This window comes from Notamacropus eugenii, chromosome 1 (assembly GCF_028372415.1).
Source record: "Notamacropus eugenii isolate mMacEug1 chromosome 1, mMacEug1.pri_v2, whole genome shotgun sequence".
Lineage (NCBI taxonomy): Eukaryota > Metazoa > Chordata > Mammalia > Diprotodontia > Macropodidae > Notamacropus > Notamacropus eugenii.
In genome coordinates, this window is record NC_092872.1 from 213,394,017 (window position 1) to 213,421,095 (window position 27,079).

The window sequence follows — 27,079 nt, forward strand, 5'->3', positions numbered from 1 at the left end:
TATTATACAATAAAAAAAATCTTTGTTACAAGAGATGCTTTGCTGGTTGGGAATGTAGGGAAGGACTACATTTGGAACACAGATATAACAACCAAAAGCATCAATAACGTTTTAAAAATTAAATAACTGCTTCTTCAATTGAGATCATCAGCAATAAGTATCTGTTTTACTAAAATATGGAAAAAATAGCTACGTAAGCCATTCTGACTTGGGCAATATTGTAAGAATATAAGTTCTTGGACCAGATCTGGTCATTTCCCCTTATTCTAACTGGGCAAGTTGCTTAACCCCAATTGCCTCATCCTGGGTCATCTCCAGTCATCCTGATGAATATCTGGTCACTGGATTCAATGGCTCTGGAGGAGAAGTGAGGCTGGTGACCTGCACAGCCCTCCCTCCCTCAAAACAAAGTCAAGTGCAAGCCATATCATCATTTCTCTGATGGCAGGGTCTCCTTCGGCAACGAAGGACGAACACACACAACTCTTAAACTTAGCTAGAATTAAATGTGGTCGAGGAACCATTTGAGAAGGCTATATTCCTCTAATAACTCATAGTCTTAGCTGAGATGTATAATCATAGAACAGTAGAGAAATACTCTTATGGGATTAAAGAACTTTTCAGTTCCTGAGATGAATATCACAAGATGAATGCATCCCTTAGGCAGCATTACATGCCACCACACTTACCTTTAGAAATATATGGTTCACTTTGGGACATCTGATGACTGGCATGGGGACTGGTCTCTGGTCTGGGCACAGGCACTGGGGGTCTGTTGGCCAGATCCATAGAAAGGGCACTGTCATCTTCTACTGTGTGGTAAACGTCTTCACCCCCACCAGCAGGGCAAGAGTCTCTCATCAAATGGGCTGCTTCTACACTGTTGCCTAGGACATAGGAGAGAAGCAAGTGACCTCCTAAGCTTGGCAGAATGCTGACATTTCTGTAAAATGTTTAAAACCAGTGCTTGAACCAAATATGGACACATAAAACACTTTGCCTCTTTTCCTTTCATCTTGTCTCCACTGTCCATTTACTCCTATTTGGGGATCATTTTAGAAGGCTCATTTATCTGTGTAGCTTCATTTTACTCCTTGGGATCTAGGCTATCATCCTGTTAGAACTCAAGAAACAGATAATGCTATTCAGAGGCCATAAGAGAAAGAGGAACCACTCCCTAGAGGCCATAAGAGAAAGAGGAACCACTCCCTAGAGGCTTGAATGGAATTATGAAGGGATATCTCTGGACCCAAACCAAGCTTAGGGCTCCAGTGTCCTATTACCTGCTTCCCATTCTACAAGGTAAAGAAGAGATTAGGGGAACCTACAAGAAGAATCTAGTTTCTCCTCCCTTACCACTTGGCACCCTATCCATTTTACCACTACCTGTTGCCTAGGGGGTGGCTCTCTGTGGCTACTCTAACAATCCACTTCTAAATGTTAGTGGATGACAATAGGCTAGGGTTAGCCCTTTCATTTAATTAGTCTATTTTAATAGGGGTCTTCTGAAGATAATCATTAGAGGGATTATTTGTATTTGTTTGTTTTTGGCTTGTTTTGGTTTTTTGCAGATGGCCCTTTCTGTACACCTAAAAACATACCACATATGTTACTGCCTACAGGAGGGGCCAGCTTTCTCCTAGATCCACACTAAGTCTTGGATTGCAATGTCTGTTCTCTCTTTCCTCTCCCAGCTTTTACCTTCCAAAAATTTGCGAATGATGGAGTCTTTGGTGGCCACAGGAAAAGCGTCCGTAGATTTCGAGTTAGATGCACTGGATTGAAGCATCTCTACATCTGGAAGGAGAATTTAGAATTTAGTCAGTCAGCAAGCATTTACCAAGTGCTGTGCTAAGCACTAGGTATACAAAGAAAGGCAGAAACCTGGTCCCTGGTCTCAAGGGGCTCACATTCTAGTAGGGGAAGCAACATAGAAATAATGTTGACAGAAACAAGGTAAATTCAAGGCGATCTCCAAAAGGGCATGAGGAGGGAACCAAGAAAAGAGATTTTGAGCTGAGTCTTGAAGGAGTCTGGGGAAGCCTGGAGCCAGAGGTGAGGAGGGAGTGCAATTATCCCTTCCACTTCATGAGGGTTAGGGGCCAGGTGTCCCCTCCATCTGGGCAATCTGCATGAAAATTTTTGGCCCTCCCTTTGTATCAGAGAAGTCTGAATTTTTTCCTTTCTTTTATGGGGTATTTACAGTGCTATACATATATTTTATGAATTTTTGGGTTTCTAAGTTTGCTGGCAAAGGCTTTGCCTGACACCTGTGACTTCCACAAAACTCCTCCCAAATTTCCATTTCATTTTTTATGCCAACAAGCGATATATGGTGATGGGGAAAGCTGCGATGTGGAAGAGATAACCGTGTATTCCAGGAAAGAGGGAGAGCCAGTGAAAAGGGATGGAGCTGTATGTACTTCAGTCACTGGATTTCAATGTCACTGGATTGTGGAGTGTGTAAAGGGGACTAAAGTGTAATAAGACTGAGAAGTCAGGAAGAGGTCAGATTTTAAAGGGCTTTAACAGCCAAACAGAGGATGTTTATATTTGCTCTTAGAGGCATTAATCTTAAAACAGGCTTTCCTTCCCAAACAACCTGCTGGCTAGGCATGAAGGCTGAGGACTCAGACTTTGCAGAGGGGTAAGCTCAGGTGAAGCGGTTTCCCTGAGAGGCTCACAGTGAGTAGGATGCAGTGAATAAGTAGCTTAGAGAAAAGTGAGATGTAAGAGTCTTATCTTTCAATTCCTGGCCCTGACCACATCTACCTAAGAGAAGAGATCTAAGAGTCTGAACTTAATCCAATAGGCTAAACTGTACCTCAGAAATTCATATTTTAAAATGGATTGATGGAAACACTTGGCAAGTAGGGTGTTCTGGTTATGTTTTCTTGATAACTATGGGTTAAGGAGGAATGAAAATAATAGTCCCTCCCACTCTTTACCTTTATGGTTGAAAATCTTCCTAAAATATATCAATCTACTTTATAGTCTTACGAAGTATAGTTAACCGAACATGATTTAATATTTTATGATAACTTCAGATTTTTAGTGCGTCACAAGCATCATTCCACACACAGAACTTTAGATTTGAGAGGGGGTTTAGAGATGATCCAACTCCTTCAGTTAAACACAGAAGGAAACTGAGACCACAGGGCTTATCATTTGCCCCAAGTTTCATCATTACTTCTAACCTGAGAGTTCTACAGTTACAGAAGGTGTAATTGATTCAGATGATGCTATACTGACCCTAGAAGAAGTGGGTTTTTTTAAACAAATGTCTAAACTAGGCAGATTTCTTGACAGCAACTGCCTTTCCTTCTTACATTTTTAAAAAATTATTTTTAACTAATGGAATAAAACAAGCATTTCTCTAACATAGTACAATAAAAAGATGATTGTACATCAAACTGCAAATCTGCTATGCACAATTTGACATTCCATTTAAATAGTAAACAAAACTATCATGTACATTTCTCTTTTTTTCCTCCCTTCTCCCAACCCCCAGATGGCTACCATTGGACACAAATACATATACACACATACACACACATTCATACACATACGTAAAACTAATCTATGCATACTTTTATTTATCAGTTCCTTCTCTGGTTGCAGATAGTGTCTTTCTTCATATGTCCTTTATAGTTAATTTGGATATTTATAATGGTCAGAGTAACTTACTTAGCAAAGTTGTTTTAGTTTTGTTTTTAACATTTTTATTCAAAGTTTTGAGTTCCAAATTCTATCCCTCCCTCAAACAGTAAGCAGATATAGATTATACATGTACAATTATGTAAAACCTTTCCATATTAGTCATTTTGTACCAGAAGACTTGAATACAGGGGAAAAAATGAAAGAAAGTGAAAAATAGCATGCTTCATTCTGTATTCAGTCAAGATCAGTTCTTTCTCTGGAAGCTGACAGTATATTTCATCATTAATACTTTGGGATTGTCTTGAATCATTATATTGCTAAGAATAGCTAAGTTATTTAAAGTTCTTCATCGAACAATATTGCTATTACTATGAACAGTGTTCTCCTCGTTCTGTTCACTTCACTATGCATCAGTTTGTGTAAGTCTTTCCAGGTTTTTCTGAAATCATTCTGCTTGTCATTTCTTATAGCACAATATTATTCCATTGCAATCATAGACCAGAGCTTGTTCAGCCTCTCCCCAACTGATGGGCATCCCCTCAGTTTCCAATTGTTAGCCACCACAAAAAGAACTGCTATAAATATTTCTGTCCAAATAGATCCATTTCCCTTTTTTCGACGTCTTTGGGATATAGACCTAGCAGTTGTATTGCTGGATGAATGGGTATGCATAGTTGTATAGTCCTTTGGACATAGTTTCAAATTTCTCTCCGGAATGGTTGGATCAATTTACAACTCCACCAATAGTATATTAGTCTCCCAGTTTTCCCACACCCCTTTCAACCTCCAACATTTTCCTTTTTTGTCACATTAGCCACTCTGACAGGTGTGAGGTGGTACCTCAGAGTTGTTTTAATTTGCGTTGCTCTGATCAATAGCATTTTAGAGCATTTTTTCATATGACCATGGATAGATAGCTTCAATTTCTTCCTCCGAAAACTACCTATTCATATCCTTCACCATTTATCAACTGGGGAATGACTTATATTTATAAATTTGACTCAGTTCTCTATATATCTGAGAAATGAGGCCTTTATCAGAGTTGCTTGTTACAAAATATTTCTCACATTTGTCTGCTTTCCTTATAATTTTGGTTGCACTGTATTTGTTTGTGCAAAAACTTTTTAATTTTATATAATCAAAATGATCTGTTTTAGATTTTGTAATGCTCTCTATATCTTCTTTAGACCTAAATTCCTCCCTTATCCATAAATCTGACAGATAAACTATCTCTCTTAATTTGCTTATGGTAAATCATGTCTCCATTTTGACCTTCTCTTGGTATACAGTGTGAGATAGTGGTATATATCTAGTTTTTGCCATACTGTTTCCAGTTTTCCCAGGAGTTTTTTGTCAAATAATGAGTGTTTGTTCCAAAAGCTTGGATATTGGGTTTATCATATACTAGATTACTATGGTCATTTACTATAATATAATTTGTAACTAATCTTTTCCACTGATCCACCACTCTATTTTTTAACCAGTACCAGATTGTCTTGATAATTACCACTTAATAAAATAGTTTGAGATCTGGTATGGCTAGATTGCCTTCTTTTGCAATAATATTTTCATTGATTTCCTTGATATCTTAGAGCTTCTGTTCTTCCAGATGAATCTTGTTGTTATTTTTTCTAGCTCTATAAAATAACTTTTTGATAGTTTGACTGGTATGGCACTGAATAAAGACTTATTTAGGTAGAATTGTCATTTTTGTTATATTGGCTTAGTCTACCCATGAACAATTAATATTTCTCCAGTTGTTTAGATCTGACTTTATTTGTGTGAAAAGTGTTTTAGAGTTGTATTCATACAGTTCCTGGGCTTGTCTTGGCAGGTAGACTCCCAAGTATTTCATATTTTCTACAGTTATTTTAAACAGAATTACTCTTTCTCTTAAAGAATATAGAATGATAGTTTCTTTGAAAGTTCCAATAAATTAGGGCTTTTCCTCTCTGTACTTCCCATGGAGGTCAGGAAATAAAAAGAGAGTATTGTGTTGGGCACAAGAGCTTACCTCTGCTTGCCCAAATTCCATCCATTTATCATCATAATCTGTTACCTGTGAGTCTTTATATTTATTTATATTTGTTCAGTTATCTAGGTCATGTCTGACTCTTTGTTACACCATTTGGGGTTTTCTTGGTGAAGACAGATACAATGAGAAAGATCGCTAGGATTTTTTCCATGCATTTTTCCCATTTCTGCATGAGTCAGAATAACATGCTGATATACATGTACCCCCATCTGATCTATTTCACACACATGAAAAGGCAGTAAAATCACTGTAACCAAAGAGAATTCCTTCTGTATTCAATGAAAAGTTTCTCTGTATGTTTCTCTGTTGATTATGCCGGGTTTGTGTTACATTAGAAGCACTTCCTGTTATATTATAATTAGCTTAGACTAGAGGGTCTCCCAGATGCCTTCATACTTCCAGTTCTAATTCTGCATCTTATGTGACTGCCATTTAACAATGACTTTGGCACAGAACCCTGGGCACTGGTCATTTAGTAAATATCCTGTGACTTCACTAACTGAATCGGTCCACAGCCGGACTTCATTTATTAAGAGCCTACTACGTGTCAGGCACCGTGCTAAGAATTGGAGACACAAAAAAAGGGTAAAATCAGTCCCAACCCTTTCAGGAGCTCACATGATAATGCTCTATACAGTTCTGCGGATTGGGAGAGTCCTGATGCCAAGCAAAGGGCATTCTCTAAAGGAAAAAAAAAGGCCAAATGACTTCAACTATTTCATTTGGTCAGCATGTATAATTTCAGTTTTCAAGAATTAACTAACCTTCATCATTAAGCCATAACTATGCTGGGGGTAGATATAGCTGAGAGGCCACAAATGATCAGCAGAAAGAATGGAAACTGTGGGAGGGATAGGGCTTCCACTTGGTGCAAAGCCTATTCACATGTTAATTATGGGGCTGACCTTAGATCAGTTAAAGATAAACTGAAAACAAGTAAAACAGGCTGCTCTGACAAACAAAAGAAGCAATTATTAGGCCTCTACAATGAGAAGGAGCTTAGTATAATGACTGATGACCTGGCGCTGGAACCAGGAAAAGCTCAGGTCAAGTCTTGCGTCGGATACGTACTGGCTGGGTGACCCTGGCAAGGCCTTTTCCTGCTCAGCAGTCCATCTAATTAATGAACTCTCTGAGCTACAGAGGTGTTGACCTGCCTTGTTGGAGGAACCTCCTCTTGGATCTCTCAGGGCACTAACTTTGATGATTGGGGAAATATGTAGTTTAAATTTGACAAAGCCCCTATGTTCTTACTCCAAATCTAGCACTCTGCCAACCATGCCACCTAGCTTTGAAGAACCACATTCAGACATGCTTTTGAAGGAACGAGCCAAGATTGACACCAAATTCTAAAAAAGTGACTGTGTGACACACCTCATAAGGCGTGAATCTATAATACTTAGGCACGTGGAAGCTGTATTCCATTTAGGGGTGGCTATAAAATAGAACCTGTCAGTACACAGAGTACAGTAAAGCCTCTGCTATCTCCAGAACGGCTCTGAACAAGGACCATCTCTTCTTACTCAAAGAAAGAACCTCACACCTGAAGAATATAATATAGCAGGGTCACTGTGTTGGCTTGTTTCACTGGCTAGAAGGAACAGAGCACAAGCTATTGGTTGTGTAGAAAAAATGCCAACCTTTTCATATGAGTCACAAGAAGTAACAGAAAATAAGAGAAGAAAGAAAGAAGCAGAAAAAAAAGAACAAAGAGAATAGTGAAAGATGGTAGAAGCAACAGCAGCAGAGGTGACGACCAGAAGAACAGTGAGGAGAGTGGGGAGCTGAAGACACTGACAGGATGAGCCAGAATGGAAGGGAAAGAAGAAAGAAGGCACAGTCCTGTAGTCTGGAGGTCCGATGCAGAGGCAAAGAGGGAGAAGCCAGACAGATACTTGGTGGCATCCTGAATAGCACTAGGCTTGGGAGTCTGGAGGACCTCAGTTTGAATCCACCACTGATACTAGTTGTGTGACTGCTAAGCAAGTCACTTAATCTCTCCTGGTCTCTGTCCCCTCATATGCAAAATGGAAACCATACCTATACCTACCCCAAAGGATTGTTGTCAGGTTCAAATCTAGGGAGATAATATATGTAAAGTGTTTTGCAAAGCTTAAAGCTCTATATAAATTCTAGCTATTGTTATTATTACTGTTAATAAATTAAACCAAAATGTTGTCTAATGTAAAGCATTGTACCTTCAGTATTGCATTCTTTGCACTGGGCCTAAGGGATATATTGTACTGAGTTTGTAAGCCAGGTGTGTGTGTGTGTGTGTGTGTGTGTGTGTGTGTGTGTGTGTGTGTGTGTGTGTGTGTGCATGTGCGTGTATGTGTGTGAGAGAGAGGGAGAAAATGACAGAGACAGAGAGAGAGGCCAGACACAGAGAGACAGTCAGAAATTGACAGGCAGAGACAGAGACACAGACACAGAGAGAGACAGAGAAACAGAGAGACCGAGACACCTGCACCCCAAGAGACCCTGAGGGCTTACTACCAGCCAGTATTTTGATGCATACAGTGGAATAGCAGGTAAATGAGGACCCACACCACCCAGATTTGTTTCTGTAATCATACCTGTAGCTCAATGCCATAACTGGTATTCATGAGAATGACTTTGAGTCACTCAGGCAAAGTTAACATATGTTTAATGTACTCCAGCCAAGAAGCAACGTGGAAGCCTACAATATATCCTGGGAATATTTTCAAGAGAGCAGCATGAACGGAAGAAATGTGGTGTCAGAGCACCTGGGCTTAAATCCCAGCTCTGCCACCCACTACCCATGATTTTTAAATATATCCTTCCAAAAGACAGGGTATTTTCTATCAATAGAAGCAGAGTCTAGAAATACATGAAATTAGATGGGAGGTATCCTAGTACAGTTAGTACTTCCCAGTAGTGGGAAGAACATTGATCAAAATAATTGGGTTCAAGACCTTAGGCAAGTCACTTCAATTCTCTCTTGGCTTCCCCATCTGTAAAATGAGTAACCGATATCCATCCCTTTCAAATCTGGAATAACATATTACTTAGATTCAGTGCAGGGTATTCTGGAGAATAAGTGTACTACAAATAGCTCGAGCCCCCATCCTAGAACAGAGTGAGAGCCTCTAATGTCAAGCTCAAATCTAAATATTTGATGGTTGCTCTGCTAGCAGCAAAGACCCATAAATCTAATATGGGCAGAATTGCAAAGTGAGTAATAGGGGGAAAATTAAGCAATAAATACATCCTCAGCTGCCATCAAAAAAGGATAACAGTTGCCTCTAAGATTCAGTTTTTGGTTGGGAGTGGGAGGGATGACATGAGACTAGACCAGTCTTGGGTAAAAGGGAAATCTTCAGTTGCATAACTTTTGAATCTCTGAGTACAGTATGTGCCCCTTCCCACCATCTCTGTGTAATGGTAAAATGGGGAGATCTTTCTCATTCATTAATAGGTCCATATTACCTGCCTAGGTCACATGAGTCTGAGTCCCATGGAGCCTGGGGTGGGAGGAGTTGGCTGAATGGATGGCACAGGAAGGGTGGAGATGGAAGAGGCAGAGCTGAGAGAAAGTTAGTTTTGAGAGCAGTCAGAGCCAGGAAGGGTGCAGGCTGATGGCTAGTGTGAGTGAAAGAGCTTGTAATTTTGTTTAAGACACCCTGCTAGTGATTTGTTTAATGGAGCTGGTTTGTGGGAAGCCTAGCTAGGGGAAGACTTGGGGCTGGTGACCTCTGCATTGTTATTGTGTATAGATTTTTGTTACTGCACTGGATTTGGTGTCTGTACAAATGCTTTGGTTCTGCCTTCCAAGTGGAGAATCTGTGGTATTTCATGATTCAGAATTGCGCTAGGATATTCATGGCCGTGGTAGGTACTGTGAATATCGCATTGGTGCTACACTCAGTCACAACAAATCCCTTTTGATCAGCAGCTCCCAGCTTGTTCTTGACAGCCAGCAGGTAAGCTATGTGGATGCTATCCTCCTTGTTCTAGACACCACCATACTTACTTCATCTACATGGCTCTCTTTTTCTCCAGCTCAGAAGTATCAATAACTACTGAGTCAATCAATTTGCCTGAACTGCATGCCAGCTTCACTTTATAACATAATCCCCTAGTGCTATGGGTATAGTATCTCATGGGAAATATAGTCCTCCCAATGAGTGATCACTCTCTGTCTCGGGGATCACAGCAAATGTTGTCAGATGGGTCAGTCAATTCCCTTGTACCTACTGATGGGGCTGGGATCTGAACCCCTAAAAGGAAAAGACCATGTCTTTGGGATCTGGACTGCAAAAAAGGAAAAGTTCTGGACTTTACCACATGGCCCAGGTCCCTGGCATTTGCCTGAGGCACCCAGCCCTTTCCAGGTCCTTCTCTGTTTCTTCCCAGTCACTGCAGACTACTTACCTACTCCCATCCAGACCTTCCCACCCTTTGACCACTGTATATAAGATCCATCTTGCCTCCATTAAAGTACTCAGATTCAGTCTGGCCCACTTGTCAACCCACGTGTCACAAATCCTCACATTCCTTAAGACTCTAGCCAATGGTTTAGATTCCTTAAAAGTCTGGCCAATATGATGGATTTTTAGAATCACACCCATTCTGACTGGCATTCTAATAATCGTGTCTTTGGCTGAAAGAAGGCTTGTGTTGAACTCATTCAAGGCAGGACTGTGTGTCGCTATTTCAGGGTTCCAGCACCCCTAAACCTCAACACCTACCTCAAGTAAATACTTTTAATTATCTAATTCAAAGCCTTGTTATGAAACAATTACTTAATAAACTTAAGTGTTATATAAATACGAGCCATTATGATTACTATTATTACTGTATATAAAACTAAAGAATCCAGAAACTACCTCTGGCCATTGTAAGTAATACCTAGACTTTGCAATCCTTATCCAAATCCATGCTGTCAAATTATCAGGGGGTCTAAAGATCACACCAAATCAGGGAAAAGTCAAAAGAATATGAAGACCCTCCTTTACTCGCTAGACAGCACAAGAAATCTCTGAAGATAGCTCTATCTGCTATAGATTTCTTCTTGTTCTATTTCCTCCAGTTGAATGTAAACTTCTTGAGGGCAGGCATTTTCTCTTCTCTGATTGAATTATACGTTAAGGATGGCATCTTCAAGAAACTAAACACATGGTAATGTGTCTTTCACATCATACATGTATGGTTAGAACAAATAGGACAAGGAAAGTGTCATAATTCTCTACAAAATATCATTTACTGTTAACAAAAGCCTTATTACCTTGGTCTTTGTGGCAAGGTTCACAGTTAAGCTACTTCAAGTCATAACAATAAGAGCCAGCATTTACATTATGTTTCAAGGTTTGCAAAAACACTTTACTTGTGTTATCTTATTTCATTTTCACAACAAACGAGAAGAGGTAGGAACCCCACATTTTACAGATGAGCAAACTGAGGCTTAGAGAGGTCATGTGATTTGCTCGGTGTTACACAACTCAGCCTCTGGAACAGGATTTGAACTCAGGTCTTTCCAAATCCAGGTCTAGCATCCAAATACACATTGAGCTTTCCCCTCAAGTTTCCTGTGGGAGGAAAATCCTTCCTCATCTGTTATTTTCATTTAGGAGGATTTGGATTTAATGATAGCTAAGCAGCCAGCTTTGTGGGCTCCCCCCACATACACACTGTTGAGACTCCATCTTATACTTATTTTGATACCTGTTGAAGCATAGCCCACCTTTGTCTGAAAACTTTCCTTTGTCAATAGAACCTCAGATTGTCAGCGATTCACATAACCAGCACTGAAATGGAAGACAGAACCCACCCCCAATTCCAGTTTTTCTGCTCAGTTCATTCCTTTTCTACTACAGGTATTCTCTGCTAGGCTTATCAAGGTAAGCAGTATTCAAAGGTCATTTTAATCAGACTGCCTTAATACAAAGGCCTCTCTGTTCAACTTCCAATTCATCTCAAGTTTTCCAACTGTGGCTATTTCTTGCAGTTTTACACTCCCCTTAATCTACCTGGGGAAGAAACAAAAAGCCTGCAGGTTGGAATATTTATGGTAAGTAAAATCAACCCCCAGAGTAGCCATTAAATAAAAGTAGACTCCTTGCTACAGGGATGGGAGATGCCTAGGAGTAGAGGAAAAGAAAAAACAGAAGACCTGCCTAAAAAGAGGCTGGAGTGGGCAACCTGTTTTTTAGGTTTTCTGTACTTACTAATACCCTAGGACAGGGGTTTTTAACCTGTGTCCAAGGAAACCCAAAGGTTCTGTGGATAAATTTTAGGGGATTTATGAACTTGGATAGCAAAATAAGCAAACAAATAAACGGATGGATGAATGAATAAATAAATACGTTATCACATATATATCATATATACATATACATATATATGCTTATTTCAATATAATTGGTTTCCCTTTGAAATCCTGTATTTTTTTAATTTAATTTACTTTACTAAAAATCAAATTTTACTTAATTTAATACATTTATAACATGATTCTGAGAGGGGTCCCTATGTTTCTTTAGACTGCCAAACATATCCATGCTACTCCAAAAGATTAGGAGCCCCTGCCCTAGGAGAAAAAGTACATTGTTCGTTTGATTCCTTTAAAGCTCTCTTCTATTATTGCCATGTTTGCCACTTTCTCTAACACTGTAATTCTGTAATACTGTGCTTAACTCAACACACACTGTATTAAGAGCATGCTGCACTGGGTGCTTGGGGAGAAATAAAAGGACACAAGGAAAATGGGTTTTGGATTCCTGCCTGAGCCTGGATGTCTTATGGGAAGGAGAGGAAAGTACCTAGAATCCAAAGGGAAGAAGCCAAGCGCTGGGGATCTTGTACTCAGGCAGGATGGGATCCAGGCCCTGGGGTTTCAGCTGAAAGAATCCAATTCTACCCAGATAAATGGCTCCCCACTCCCAGAATTCTTTGGAATAGGATCCATATAGCTGAACCTGAGCCAGTCCCCAGGGGGTGAGACCAAGCAAGTAGGGGAAGGGAACAGAATGTTCTCTCTGCCGACCACCTTTCTTGCCCATAGATACACCAGAAAAAAGTTAAAATGTATTTCCACCGAAGGTCACTGAGATGGAGGAAGAAAAGTGTGGTTTCAGAAACAATACGATTTTCTAATTCCAAAGTATCTTTTCACCTATCTCTTGTTCCTTTTGCTTCACATTTAGAGAGAGGGCTTAAAACGAAAAATATACCTGGAAGCAATAACACATGGACGGAAACTCATTCATACTAAAGTACAAATGACAGACCTGTGATCTTTTCCAATTTTAATAGGAAAAGGAGGTTAAATACAACTGGTGCCTGAAATAACAGGAGGTGCCAATGATGAAAAGGGAGTCTGGGAAAGCCAAAACCATGTCCTCAGCTTCTCAACTTTGTCTGTAGCTGACCTCGCCAAACCTCTGCTATGCTTAGGCAAAGAGAAGTTGCTCTCTGGCATTTTATGTCTCTGGGAGTCATGCTTGCCAGCAGCTCCATGGGAAGGTTGATTTGCAAAACAGATGAGAACAAACTGGATGTAGGGAAGCCACGTAAGGAAGCAGTCTTGGCTTTCTGTTCAACATGTTCTGTGATGGGGGATGGGGTCACGAAACGTCGCATCTTGGGAAAAAGAATCCTACTCAAAGTTCTAGTGCCTGCTGTGAGACCTAATTCTGCCACTAGCCACCTATTTGACGTCAGCTGGATGACTTACCTCATGGGTCTCAGTTTCCTCATTTGTAAATGAGGCGCTCTCTACAGTACCTTTTCGATCTAACATCTTACATCATTGTGACCCTATGAATTTTTCTGATATGATTTATAAAAAGCATAGGAATTAAGGAGTTAAATCCAGGGACATGCTGGAACCAGCTTTTGTCGTTGCTCGTCCTTCATTCTCAAAGACCAGTGACATCACAGAATGATGTCTTGACTTGCTTGAGAATCGGATTTAAGTAAGGTACAATTGGGCAAAGTCTTCCGACTTACTCAAGATTGTGTGAGTATTTGCACCTTGGAAATCATCAAGCGCTACCAATTAGGATGTGATTTATTATTTGGTTAACTTAAGAAAGTGAAGATGACCAATTAAACTTAGTATGTCATATATGTGTGTGTGTGTGTGTGTGTATGTTTGTGCGCATCTATATCTCTATCTCTATATCTATATTTCCCCCTCACCCCAAGAGTCTGTTGTTAAACATTTACCAGCACACCCCTGGTTGGAAAGGATATTTATCAAATCATGAGTCCAACTTCCTCATTTTATGGATGAGGAAAATGAGGCCCAGCGGAAGCAATTTGGATTCTGGTTCTCTGACTCAAAAGCCAATGCTCTATATGCACTAATGCACCCTACCACCAGTCAGTTGGTTAGAGAAACTGGGGAGTCAGCTTTTTCTTGTAATTCAATTGCCCAGTTATCCACCTAAAATATCTAAATTTGGGGGACAGTACCGTGTATTCAAATAGCAGATCTTTCACTTAGGAACTGTCTGACTTTGAGCAAGTATCTAGACCTTTCTGGGCTTCCATTTCATCATCTGTAAAATGAAGGGGTTTGACTCAATGGTCTTGCAGTTCCCTGGGCTCTCGATCTTAGAGGCCTAGGTTGTAGGATCCTAAATGAATTTCAACATTATAAGCAAATTTAAGTAAAACTATTAGTGAGGGCTAGAACAATGGTAAGATAGGAAGGGTCTGGAGCAGCTTGTTCATGGTGCTTTTTAATTTAAACACAAGGATCTAGTAAGGGGCCGGGGGAGAAGACCCCTGGGATGAAAACAACCAGTCACAAATCTACTGAGCTTTACAGTTTATCAAACTATAATCATGTAAAGAACCCTATAAAGGAAACATGGCAAGCATCTTTACCTCCGTCTTGCAGAGTGGGACAATGAGGCTCTGGACTGGCTCTGGCTCTTGTCCCAAGTCACTCAAATAGCCAGTGGCAGAAGCAGAACTAGAACCAGGGTCTCCTGATCACTAACAAGTGCTCTCCCCTTTACAGTCATTATGTAGGAGGCTGTACAATTATCCCCTTTTTTATATATATATGTACCATTCATAGGCACTCTGAGCTCCCAGGGAAGAGACACCCAGTGTGTTTCTCCTTCTTGTTCCTTGTAAAAGAAGGAAAGATATAGCTGTTTAATTGGCATTAAGTCATGGGGGAAAGGACGTTGGAAGCAGGCCCTCGAAAAGGACATCTCTCAAATGTCATTCACTTTCATCAGTGTTTTTCAAGCTCCTGCTCTTGTGAAACAAAGCACCATGTTAGGCCCTGGGATCAGAGAGACAGATGCCACACGGTGCTTGCCTTCAAGGAGTTACAATAAAGAGGGGGGAAGAGAAGGAATATGTACACAGATAACCATGAAAGGAGAGAGAGTCATAGTGAAAAGGAGATCGCCTTGGCAAAAGACAATAAGAGATTTTATGAGGAAGAAATTGTTTTCAATTGGTTGGTTGGCACGGAGGGAGAACCAGGGAAGGTTTCATAGGAGAAGGAAACCTGGAAGCAATTGATGTCAACAGAGACTGGATGGAGGGAAGAGAGGACAGTATGAGTAAACAAGTGGAGATAAGACTGAGCAGATAAGAAGGAGATATGAAGATTGTTCTACTTTGACTGAAATATGTGAAGGGAGATAATATGAGAGGAGGGAACACTGAGAGAAGTATGTAGGGGTCTATGTACGTCTAGCCTACCTGCTTCACATAGGGCTGGTTTCCTTTGCCAAGTGAGAATGGACTATTTTGATTGCCCATAGTAGGTACTGACAGAGGCATACCCCTGAGCAGGTCACTTTGCCCACTGTAACTACAGTCTCACAATAACAGCGTTGATATAACCACACCTCACCATGGCAGCTGTTCAGAACAAGGCCACAGTAAAACTAACCACATTTCCTCCTCTTTTCCCTTCCCCCATGAGTAGTTTCACCTAACATCATGTTTTCTCAGAACCAATTAATGATGTTAGGTGATGAATGACTACAAATATTTGCTTTGTGAATGAATGCCTCACTTCCCTATCCAGCAGAGAGCTGCACGCCAAGGCCCAGAGAGTCCTAATGATTTCAGGTTTTAGGATTCCTTTCATCAGCATGGTGTGACGATCAACTAATGTGACTGTGATTTTAAGGGAGACCCCAGAGCTTATCAAAATGAGTGTTCTGCCCCTCAGAGCAGTTACTATGGGAGGCTATACAATTATTCCAACAATAATGCTCTTACTTAAAACATTTTTGGAACTCATCTTTCGGAATTTCTCCTCCTATTTTCCCTACTTCAGTCAAAGGCTCTGGTGTAGTCCAGTCACCCATGTTTGTGTCCTTGGACTCGTTCCTGACTCCTCACATCTCCTTCATCCCACGTGTACCCATAAGCAGCCACGTCTTGTTGATCCTACCTCATCGACATCTCTCATCTGAGTCCCCTTCAGCAACACTCTTATGGCTACCACCCCATGCAGGCCCTCAGCCCCAGACTATGGTACCATTCCCTGTGCCTCCAATCTCTCCCCTCATTGATTCCTCCACACAGCTGCCAGTGCATCAGTCTAACCATGTCACTCCTCTGCTCAAGAAGCACCAAGGCCTCTTGCCTCTAGGATAAACCCCAGTTCCTCTGGCTATCCAAGCACTTCACCATCTGGCTCTAGCCTAGGCTCAGACCTTTTCAGGTTGGCTTGCCTCCTGCTCCTTTCCCTCCGTGGATCTTAGCTGTTACCACATTCTGTCTCGAGGCCTTTGCACAGCTTCCTCCCTACCCATACCCCTTTTTCACCCCTGCCTCACAGAAGCCTAGGTTTCCTTTAGTCTCTGGCCTTGTCTTTAAAGAAATTTCTCTTTAACGGATAAAGCCAGACATAAAGGAGAAAAAAGGTAATGAATGTCAACTGTTTAAACACAACGAAGATTTGTAAGGGTACAATTTGTGGTAAATGTTTGCTTTAGAAGACATATGTTTTGGTCCTTTTTTAGAACAGCGTAAGTGTGCAATTTTAATGAAGATTTATTTTAAAATCTAAATAATGGTATAGAAATTCATGGTTAGGAATGTGATTTTGAGATAGACACGCCATCGCCACCTGGTGGAAGCCCAGCTAAATTTCCAAGGCAGTTTTTTTTTTCCCCTGTTTGAGGTGGGTTTTGTTTTTTTTCAGAGAGAGGTGAATAAATAAATCCCTTTGGAAAGTGGATTTCCAGACTTAACGAAAGTCAGAGTTATAGACTCTCATAAAGTCTATAAGACTCTATGTAGACTTTGACAACTGACCTCGGAGATCATCTAATTAAATTCCACGTTTGACAGAGAAATAACTTGGGGTCCAGAGTAGGTTAGGCACTTACCCAAGTTCCCATGGCTGCCCAGAGCCAGGACCTAGAAGTGATAGCTTCACCCCCCAGGTATGACGGGATAGTGAGAGCTGGTGGGAATCACCTATTAATGCTTAATGCCTAAGGTTGGGTTATGAAGAAGCTAATGAGGAGCCAGTTGCTAAATTTCCCCTGTGAGCATTTACACCTCCGAAATCAGCAAATGCTACAGATCAGGGCTTGACTTCTCATTTGGCTGATTGTCCAGATTTAAGAAAGTGAGAGCAAAAATATTTACGTTATTTGTTCAGTCATACCCAACACTTTGTGAATCCATTTGGGGTTTTCTTGTCAACAAACATACTGAAGTGGTTTGCCATTTCCTTCTCCTGCTCATTTTACAGATGAAGAAACTTAGGCAAACAGGGTTAAATGACTTGCCCAGGGTCACATAGCTAGTAAGTTTCTGAGGCTGGATTTGAACTTTGATCTTCCTGACTCCAGGCTCAGCATCTATTCACTGGGCCATCTAGTTGTCCTGAAAAACGTTTATAATGTGGATTAAAGTTAAAAGTGTATCATGTGCATATTTTTCCCCAGAGAATTAGTAAACTTTTACCAGCATGTCCCTAGTTACAAACAATAATAATTTACACATAAGTTTTCAAAGTGTTTTACAGATGTTATTGGGTCAGACAATGGCACACCTATGTTGTTGCTGAAGGAACTGTGTAGCCAGATCTTCATTTCCTGGGAGACTAGTGCCTAGGAGGAAGGGATATTTAGTCATGAGGGATCTGATGGAAATCCTAGGACAGAGGTTCTTAACCTTTCTTTTATCATGGTCCTCTTTGGCTGTCTGATGAAGTCTATGGACCCCCTTCTCAGCTCAAAGGACTGAATACATAAAACAGTGTCTAGTGAATCTGTTAGGAAGGCACTGGATACAGCAATCCTAACTTCCAGTGCCCTGCTGTTCGCACAAAGAGTGGTTAACAATCCAGAGGAAGTCAGGAGAAGAAATCTGCTCATGATAGCACATTCTTCACTTAGTCAGCTCTTATGACTACAGAGCTTTATGTCAAACAGGATCTGGGCCTCTGTGGGGTGAGTAGCAGGGATCTGCCCACCTCAAACACAGAGGAAATCCTCTTTCCAACTGAAAAACAGAAGTGGGATGGCCATCTCATTCTGCTACTTACAGAGATCCTCCGTGGATGCTGGGGAGAGAGCAGCCATGGACTCATACAGCTCCTCATCGCAGCCAGGATTGAGGGAACATTTCATTAGCAAGTCTGTGGAAAGGTGGGCCATTGACTCATACACGGAATCATCTTCCTCTCCTTGCATTAACTCTTCCTTAATGTGGCTTTTCAGCATGTCTACAGTTTCCTGAAAGAAGAGACAATACCCACACCTAAGATGAAGTGGTGCTCTGGGTAGGGCTGCATGACTGTGGTCATGACTATTGGCTGTCTACAAAATGGGAAGAAAGTGATAAGATGGAAGAAATGTGATAGAACAAGGCCCTTAGAGATCCATCAAACCAACACCCAATAGGCAATACAGAGATGGGCTTAAATTGTTCTCCAGGCCTTGGTTTTAATTCAACAATTCAGTTCCATGGACATTTATCAATTGCTGACTACATCCCAGGCACTGTATCATATTATGTGTGCTTGCTGTTGTGGTTGTTCAATTGTTTCAGTCATGTCTGACTGTCCTTCATCCTATTTGGGATTTTCTTGGCAACGATACTGGAGTGGTTTGCCATTTCCTTCTCCAGCTCATTTTACAAGTGATGAAACTGAGGCAAACAGGGTTAAGGGACTTGCCCAGGGTCATGTAGCTAGTAATTGTCTGAGGCTGGATTTGAACTCAGGAAGATGAGCTTTTCTGACTCCAAGCCCAGCATTCTATTCACTAGGTCACCTAGCTGCCCAACTTGGCACATAGTAGGCCCTTAATAAATGTTCATTGCTTGGTTGATGTGTATAAAGAAAATGTGTGTACATCTGTGTAAAATAAATGTTATATATGGAGGTGGAGAATGAGGGGAAAGAGAAGAAATGAGAGGGATTATTGAAAGAGGGAGCAGGAGAGAAAGATAGTGTGGCATAGTAGACAATCAGTCTTAGTCAAAAAGACCCAGGTTCACATTCTACCAATGAAATGTACTAGCGATATGACCATGGGAAAGTAAATTCACATCTCAGTGCCCCAGGCAAATCTCTAAGGCTCTAAGTTATAGATGCAGTGCTAACCTCCATATGTTTAGGGAGTTTCTACACCAGGAAAATTCTAAAAGTACAGACCAAAAAATATGTAACAAATGCTTATTGAATAAATTGAATATATTATGTATTCTGTGGGCTGCTAGGTGACACAGTAGATAGAGTGTGACCCTGGAATCAGGAAGACTCATGTGCTTGAGTTCAAATCTAGCCTCAGACACTTATTAGCTATGTGACCCTGGGCAAGTCACTAAACCCTGTTGGCCTCGGTTTCCTCATCTGTAAAATGGGGCTATCAATGGCACCTGTCACTGAGAGCTGTTGTATAGATCAAATGAGATAATCATGGGATTGCCAATCTTGACCTGGAAGGGACTTTAGGGTCTTCTGGTACAACCTCCTCTCCATTTTATAGATGAGGAAATCGAGGTTAAGTGACTTGCCCAATATCACAAAGGTAGTGTCAGAGGCAGGATGTGTACCCCCCTTCCTCTATTTCTAGAGCCATGGCTGTCTCCCTAGACAACACAGATAAAGCTCTCTATATGTTATAAAGTTTTGTATAAATGTGAGTTGTTTTTACTTTAGTAATACTAGTAATAGCAGTGGTAATAATCACAGTAGTAGTGGTAGTAATAATAGTAGTAATAGCAGCCAGTAGTAATAAAGAGTAGTACTAATCATGGTAGTAGTAGTAGCCATAGTAGTAACAGTAGTAGTGGTAGTAGTAGTAGTAGTAGTAGCAGCAGTAGTAGTAATAGTAATAGTAGTAGTAGTAGCGGTAGTAGTAGCAGTAGTAACAGTAGTAGTAGTAGTAGTAGTGGTAGTAGTAGTAGCAGCAGTAGTAGTAATAGTAATAGTAGTAGTAGTAGTGGTAGTAGTAGCAGCAGTAGTAGTAATAGTAATAGTAGTAGTAGTAGCGGTAGTAGTAGCAGTAGTAACAGTAGTAGTAGTAGTAGTAGTGGTAGTAGCAGCAGTAGTAGTAGTAACCATAGTAGTAACAATAGTAGTAGCAGTAGCAGTGGTAGTGGTAGAAGTACTAGTAGTAGTAGTAGTAGTAGTAGTAGTAGTAGTAGTAGTAGTAGTAGCAGTAGTAGTAGCAGTAGTAGTAGTTGTAGTAATATTAGTCAGCTTCATTTCCCTAATTGAATTAAGCTACTTGAGAGCTTCAATTTTTTTTGATTCCCCATAACACTTAACAGCATTAGGAAAAAAGAAGGCACTCAATGAATACTCGATGAATGATTCATGCCTTATGCCTCTCGGGAATTTACATTTTAAAGCTCTGCCCAGTTCCCCTTGGTAATCAGTTTTTGTAGTTCATCTCATTTCAACATGTCTGCTAAAATTCTCACTTTCTTCACCACTGTGTCAATCAGGATACTAAAAATGGCTTACATTTCTAGAGGACTTTAGAGGGGGCCACACACACACAAGCCCATAAGTAGTGCTAATGTTATCCCCATTTTGCAAGTGAAGAACTGAGACTCAGAAAGCTTCAAGGACTTGCATGGCATATGTCTGAACCAGGACTCAAACCCATCATTTTTAGCCAGAAAAACTGATGTTTTCCCACATTGCACAGGGGTCTGTTTGTAAATAGCACCAACCCTATCTCCAAGTATTTGGAGATGGGTGGTTAAATGTTTGAAGTTGATGCTCAGAATTTAGATTTGGTATATTAGGAGGCAAAGGACCCTTGCAAAATACTTAGGAAAGGAGAGACAGTGTATAGGCAACGTGGTTTTTAATGGCAGCCTCTAAGTTGTATTGGATGGAAGTCGTTGGCCAGAAGAGGCTTCAGGGAGGGGGCTGTAGCTGTCCCAGAAAAATGACAAGAGACTGAGCCAAGGCTTTGACTCAGTTGAAGGAATTAAAGGGTCAGATTTGGATCTACTGTAAATTCAAAGGACATCTTTCAAACTGACTCTTATGCAGAAATAAATGAAAGAAATTCATCTTACTAAAAAAACAGCTTTCCATATCTTTATGCTTACATATAAATTAGTGGAAGGCACCCAGGCAGCATATGTCTTCTCAACCCTAGGCTCACGACTATATATATATATATGTATATATGTATATGTGTATATATATATGTATGTGTATATAGCATGCATGAAAGCACACACGGAACCAGTTATCAGTTAGTCGGTCGATAGCATTTATTAAGCACCGACTATGTGCCAGCACTGTGCTAAGAGCTGGGGAGAAGGTAAATAAGAATACTTGGCTAAGGAGAGGACTATCTATGGGGAAGGGTAAGAGAACGTAGAGGCTTTGGGGACATTGGTTCATGTTCTTGAAGGCAAAGACACACTTGTCTTCAGCACATCTCAAAAAGATACTCATCAGTGCCACACTTAATGGTACATATTAGGATACACAAAAGAGACCCTTAAGAGACGATGGCACTAAAGACAATGATGGAATTTAATACAGTGCTTTAAAGTACTTCACTTTACTTGGACCTCCCAATGACTCAGAGGAAAGTGGTACAATAGGAGGCTAGACGACATCATGGATGGGAACTTGGACTTGAAGTCAGGGAGACTTGAGTTCAAATACAGCTTCAGATACTTGCTAGCTGGGAAAGTCACCTGACCTCTCTGAACCTCAATTTCCTCATCTGTAAAGTGGGGGATAATAGTAGCACTTACTTCATAGGGTTGTTGTGAGGACCCAATGAGATGATATACGTAAAGAGGTTTGCAAACCTTTGTTTAATTTTTTTCAGTCACATCTGACTCTTCTTGGCAAAGTTTTCTTGGCAAAGATACTGGAGTGGTTTGCCATTTCCCTCTCCAGCTCATTTTACAAGTGAGAAAACTGAAGCAAACAGGGTTATAAGTGACTTACCCAGGGTCACACAGCTAGTAAGCGTCTGAGACCAGATCTGAACTCAGGTCTTCCTGATTCTAGTCATGGTGCTCTCTTCACTACACCACCTAAATGCCTTTGCAAACCTTACAGGTATATATAAATACCAGCTCATATTAAGTGAGGTAATGCACACTTCACAAACCTTAAAGCTTGGTATATATGCTTTCATTATTATCTCCATTTCATAGATCATTATTTGTAGGTCATGAGTAGTAGTATATTATCTCCATTTTTCAGATGAGGAAACTGAGGCTCAGATAAGATAACTTCTTGTGAGGTGACTTGCCCAGGGTCACACAGGAAGTCAAAATTAGAAACTGATTTTGAACCTTGGTCTTCCTGATTGCTGGTCCATTGTGCTATCCACTATACCACACTGCTTTTCCACAGTTGGAAGGAGGCAAGCTTAGGAGCAAACTCTCCTTGGTACTTCTGAATTCCAAGGCCATGCACTGCCCCAACCTTACCACATATTCGTCAATGAACTGCCGCAGGTCTCTGTAGCCATGCTTTTCAGCAATGGTGTTGGGGTAGTGACCGTGCTTGTTGGCCACACTATATGCTTGCAAAGCTCCAGGGCAGGTCAGCAGCAGGGCTGTGAGGTTCTTCAGTCCATACTTTGCAGCAAAATGAAGCAAGGTGGGCAGCTCCTCATCCCGCTGAGCTGAAGAAACACAGAAGAAAACAGCCTAAGCGATGATAATAATGGAGCTGGACCCTCTCTGTTGAATGTTGGAGGAGAGGGGCTGGCACCAGCAGAGAAACATGGGAGGGAGGCCATTGGTACTTGCTCATGCTCATGAGCTCATGCTCATGCTCTTGCTCAGAGTTCGCAAGTCCAAAGATGAGGTGGTGTCCCTCCTGAGGAATTATGCCCTTGGCTGGCAGGGAAATAATGCTAACCAAAAAGGGCCTGGCAGATTGTGGGGCACAGGTCTTGAGCTGGAAAGGACCTTAGCGGTCATTCAGTCCAACCCTCTCACTCTGCAGAGGAGGAATTGAGATTATGATTCTGAGTTCAGCCGTCTTTCCATAATACTCCACTGTCTCCTAGAAATAATATAGTTACAGAGATCATTAAGAATAATATATTGTGGTGTGACCTGGAGATTTCGGAGTACTTCAAAACCATCAAGTCACCCTCCTACTTTCTCTACCCAATTGTCTATTGCACATACAGTGTGATGCCGGGTATTTCATTTAAACTCCTTAAGCCCTGATTCCCTCATGTTGAAACACAGGGGTATCCTTCTCCCCAAAGGAACACTGTAGGAATTAACAAGTCAATACTGCCTACATCTTATGGACATTACACGTATATAGACAAAGCCCTAGATTTAGAGGCATAGGAACTGACTTTGAATCCCGAATCTATAACTGACCACACATGTAATTCTAGGGTAAATAATGCCACCTCCCTAGCCCTTAGTTTCCTCATCTGTACAATGAGGGGCATGGACTACAAATTTAAGGTCCTTCCAGCTCAATTGTCTGTATTTTCCTTACAGGAAGGACTCGATGCAATTTAGCTTGTGAAAGTCAGAGGTCCCCTTTGGATCATACCTTTAACCATGCTGTACAAACCAAGCTGATAGAGGCCAGAAAGTGGGAAATGTATTAATTGGCCAATAAAAACAGACAATATACACACAGTGATTTCTGGCTATGAAAATGGTCTTTTTCCTGAAAAGGGCCAAATGTGGGATCATTCACAGTACAGGTTATGACCATCATGGGTGAAGCACCTGAAAACACCCCCACATATTTCACATGGTTACCCCAGGAACCCAGAGGTGTGTTCAAACCATCTCATAATGGATCACAAGAGCTGGTTGTTAAATTTTCAGTGTGAGCACTTACACTTTGGAAATCAGCAAATGCTACACATTAGGGCTTGATTTACTATTTTGTTGAGTGTCTAGACTTTTGAAGATGATGGAGAAAATGCTGCTTGTGCAGATTAAACTCAGAAGTGTGCTCTGCATGAATTTCTTCCCCAGGGAGACAGTTGTTAAATAGTTACCAAGCACCTCATTGCATGAACTCTATTAAACAAAGAACACTGAACTAGCAATCAGGAGACTTGAATTTTAAGCTCATCTCTGTCAGTACTCAGATCTAGACCTCAGTTTTCTCAACTGTAAAATAAGGTAGTGGGATTAGATCTATAATTCTATACATTCTATGAGTTTACAAGATTTTATAAGTGTAAAGGAGAGGTACTAGATGTGTGATTTCAATGGTGCAGGGGACTCTTGATTGAAGAAATTCCCTCTACCAATGCAAGTTGGAACCTTCTTTGTATTTTATAGTCTAGCAGCTGCCAAGATCACTAAAGGTTGTTCAAATGCAAAATGTACACTTGCCAAAAAGACTATTTTATGGAGAACTGGCATGGGGCAGGTGACATATGGTGGCCAGAAGAAACGGTACAAGGACACTCTCAAAGTCCCTCTCAAGAACTTTGGATTCGACTGTGCAACATGGGAGACACTGGCAGAGGACCTCTCAGCATGGTGTGTCCACATAAGAAAAGATGCTGTGCTCTTTGAGCAAAGCAGAATTGAGACAGCGCAAAGTAAATGCAGGACGTGCAAATTTGGGATATCCACCCCAGATATTCATATGGACTATATGTGTCCAACCTGTGAACATTCCAAGCTCATATTAGTCTAATCAGTCATAGTCAGACACACTGAAATTTCACTTTACAATGGTGATGTCATTTTGGTCCTCTTCAAAGAAGGACAGCAACCACCACCAACCAAAGGTTAAGTCAGGGCTGGGGAACTTGAGGCCTCAAGGTCACATGTGGCCCTCTAAGTCCTCAAGTGTGGTCCTTTGACTGAATCAAAACTTCACAGAACAAACTGGATTCAAAGGGCCACACTTGAGGACCTAGAGGGCCAAATATGACCTCAAGGCCACAGGTTCCCCACTCTTCGGTTAAATGCTTGCCTAGGGTTACATGGCTAAATATGAGTCAGAGATAGAATTTGAACCCAAGTCTTTGGGGTTTCAAGACCAGTTTTCTGTCCACTATTCCACATTTCCTCTCATGAGTCTATGACTAAGTCAAAGGACTAAAATGATAATAATAGGTAATAATAATGATAAATAATATGTATATGGTGCTTACTATATACTGGGCTAAGCACATTACAATTACTGTCTCATTTGGTCCTCACAACAGCTCTGCTCTAGTTAGCCCCTTTTTACAGACAAGCATACTGATTCATTGTGGCCAGTTCTAATCAGCAAGCCAGAGTTTGCATGATCCTGGTTTCCTGGGGCTCATTTGTATACTCACTGGTCATCATATCCTCTTCTTCCAGTTGGTTGATCCCAAACAGATGCAGCCCACTTGCAGGAATATTCTTCTTCAGAGACTCAGTTAGAAGTTTATCAAGGGTCTCAATGTTATAGGGCACAATTTTAAAGGCCTGAACACAAAAGCAATGACAATCAGCTTGAAGATCCCACTGACTTACCAAGAAGAGAATATGTTCTATTTATCCCAATCAGTTCCTCTAACCCCAAATGCTTGACTCCCATATCCTTACCTGACACATGAACTCCACAGGATTGGCTGCATTGGCCAATAAGGTCCCAATTTCCTCCATGTCAGTATAATAGTGGATAGTTGCTTCACATACCACGAGGTCACCCGAATAGACCTTCAGGGAAACATCTCCTGAAGATAAGTCTGAGCAAAAAAAAAAAAAAAAAGACACCAATGAAACAGGAGGGATCTAAGTCAGAGCTAGCAGCTGGAATTCATGAGTTCAGAGCTCCCTGTAAGCTCAATGCAGTGGTTTTAGAAAAAAGCTTTTGGCTAGAAGGGAGAATTTGGAAGGTGATGGGAGTGGAGAGAGGGAGAAGCTTTGCTCACATGCTGGATAGCTCGTTGCTAGCTTTGTTCTTGGGCTTGGACACTCAGGAACTCACTGAGACTCAGAGCTAAGTTACTAGTTAAAGATCATTAGGAATTGAAATTGGGTTTCTAGGTTGCTGGGTAGAAAAAGAAAAAATCTCTAGATAATGAGGTTTTATCAATGTGAGTACTGCTTTTTCTAACAGACCACAGCTCCTCTCTGTCTTAATAACATAATATATAATACAGATATTATATTAATTATTATATATCACATGTCATTATTATTAATATTATAAAACATATAATATATATAGCATATAATATAATAGTATCTGACATTTCTATTGCACTGTAAAGTTGGAACAAAAGAAGGAAATATTGATGAAGCGCCTTCCATGCACCACTGTGCTTAGTGCCTTATATATATTATCTCATCTGATGCTCATAACAACTCTGGGAAGTGGATGATATTATTATCCCCATTTTACAGATGAGGAAACTGAGGCAGACAGTGGTTAAGCGACTTACCATATAACTAGTATCTGAGGTTAGATTTTAACTCAGGTCTACCTGACTCCAGGACACTGGACCTCCTTTGCATTTGATAAAGTACTTTACTTTTTACTGATCCTCATAACCACTCTATTAGGTGGTTATTTTAATATTATCCAAGTTTAACAGATGAGGAAAGTGAGGCCCAGAGAAGTTACATGACTTTTTCATGGTCACATTGCTAGTGTCAGAGGTAGGCTTTAAGTTCAGGTATCTTCTGACTCCAAGTCCAGCAGGATATCACACCACCCATCATGGTGTTCCTCCTAAATGGGTTTATATGGTATCTACCAATTCACTCTCCTTGTTATTATCACCAATGCCACATGGGCTAATCCAAAGGATGGAATCAGTAGGGTGCCACAGCCAGCTCATACCAGCTCAAATTTAAATTTCCAGAAAAAACATACAAATCAGGGCTTGATTTCTTCTTTTGTTGATTGTCTAGACTTATGAAAGTGATAACCCAAATGTGAATAATACAGGCTAATCTTGGAACTATGTCATGTGCACCCCCCTTTCTCCCTGGAGAGCA

The 27,079-nt window shown here is 40.8% G+C and overlaps 1 protein-coding gene across 1 annotated transcript in view; it reads right to left on the reverse strand.

Annotated features, from left to right (window-relative positions):
• PIK3AP1 (phosphoinositide-3-kinase adaptor protein 1) overlaps nt 1-27,079 on the reverse strand; it is a 139,105-nt gene that overhangs the window by 33,495 nt on the left and 78,531 nt on the right. Inside the window, exons 5-10 of the mRNA XM_072626460.1 lie at nt 25,679-25,821; nt 25,426-25,558; nt 22,583-22,779; nt 18,201-18,390; nt 1,702-1,797; nt 690-887 (exon numbers count right to left, since the gene is read on the reverse strand). Coding sequence (XP_072482561.1) covers nt 690-887; nt 1,702-1,797; nt 18,201-18,390; nt 22,583-22,779; nt 25,426-25,558; nt 25,679-25,821 — 957 coding nt within the window. The remainder of the gene's footprint in view (nt 1-689; nt 888-1,701; nt 1,798-18,200; nt 18,391-22,582; nt 22,780-25,425; nt 25,559-25,678; nt 25,822-27,079) is intronic.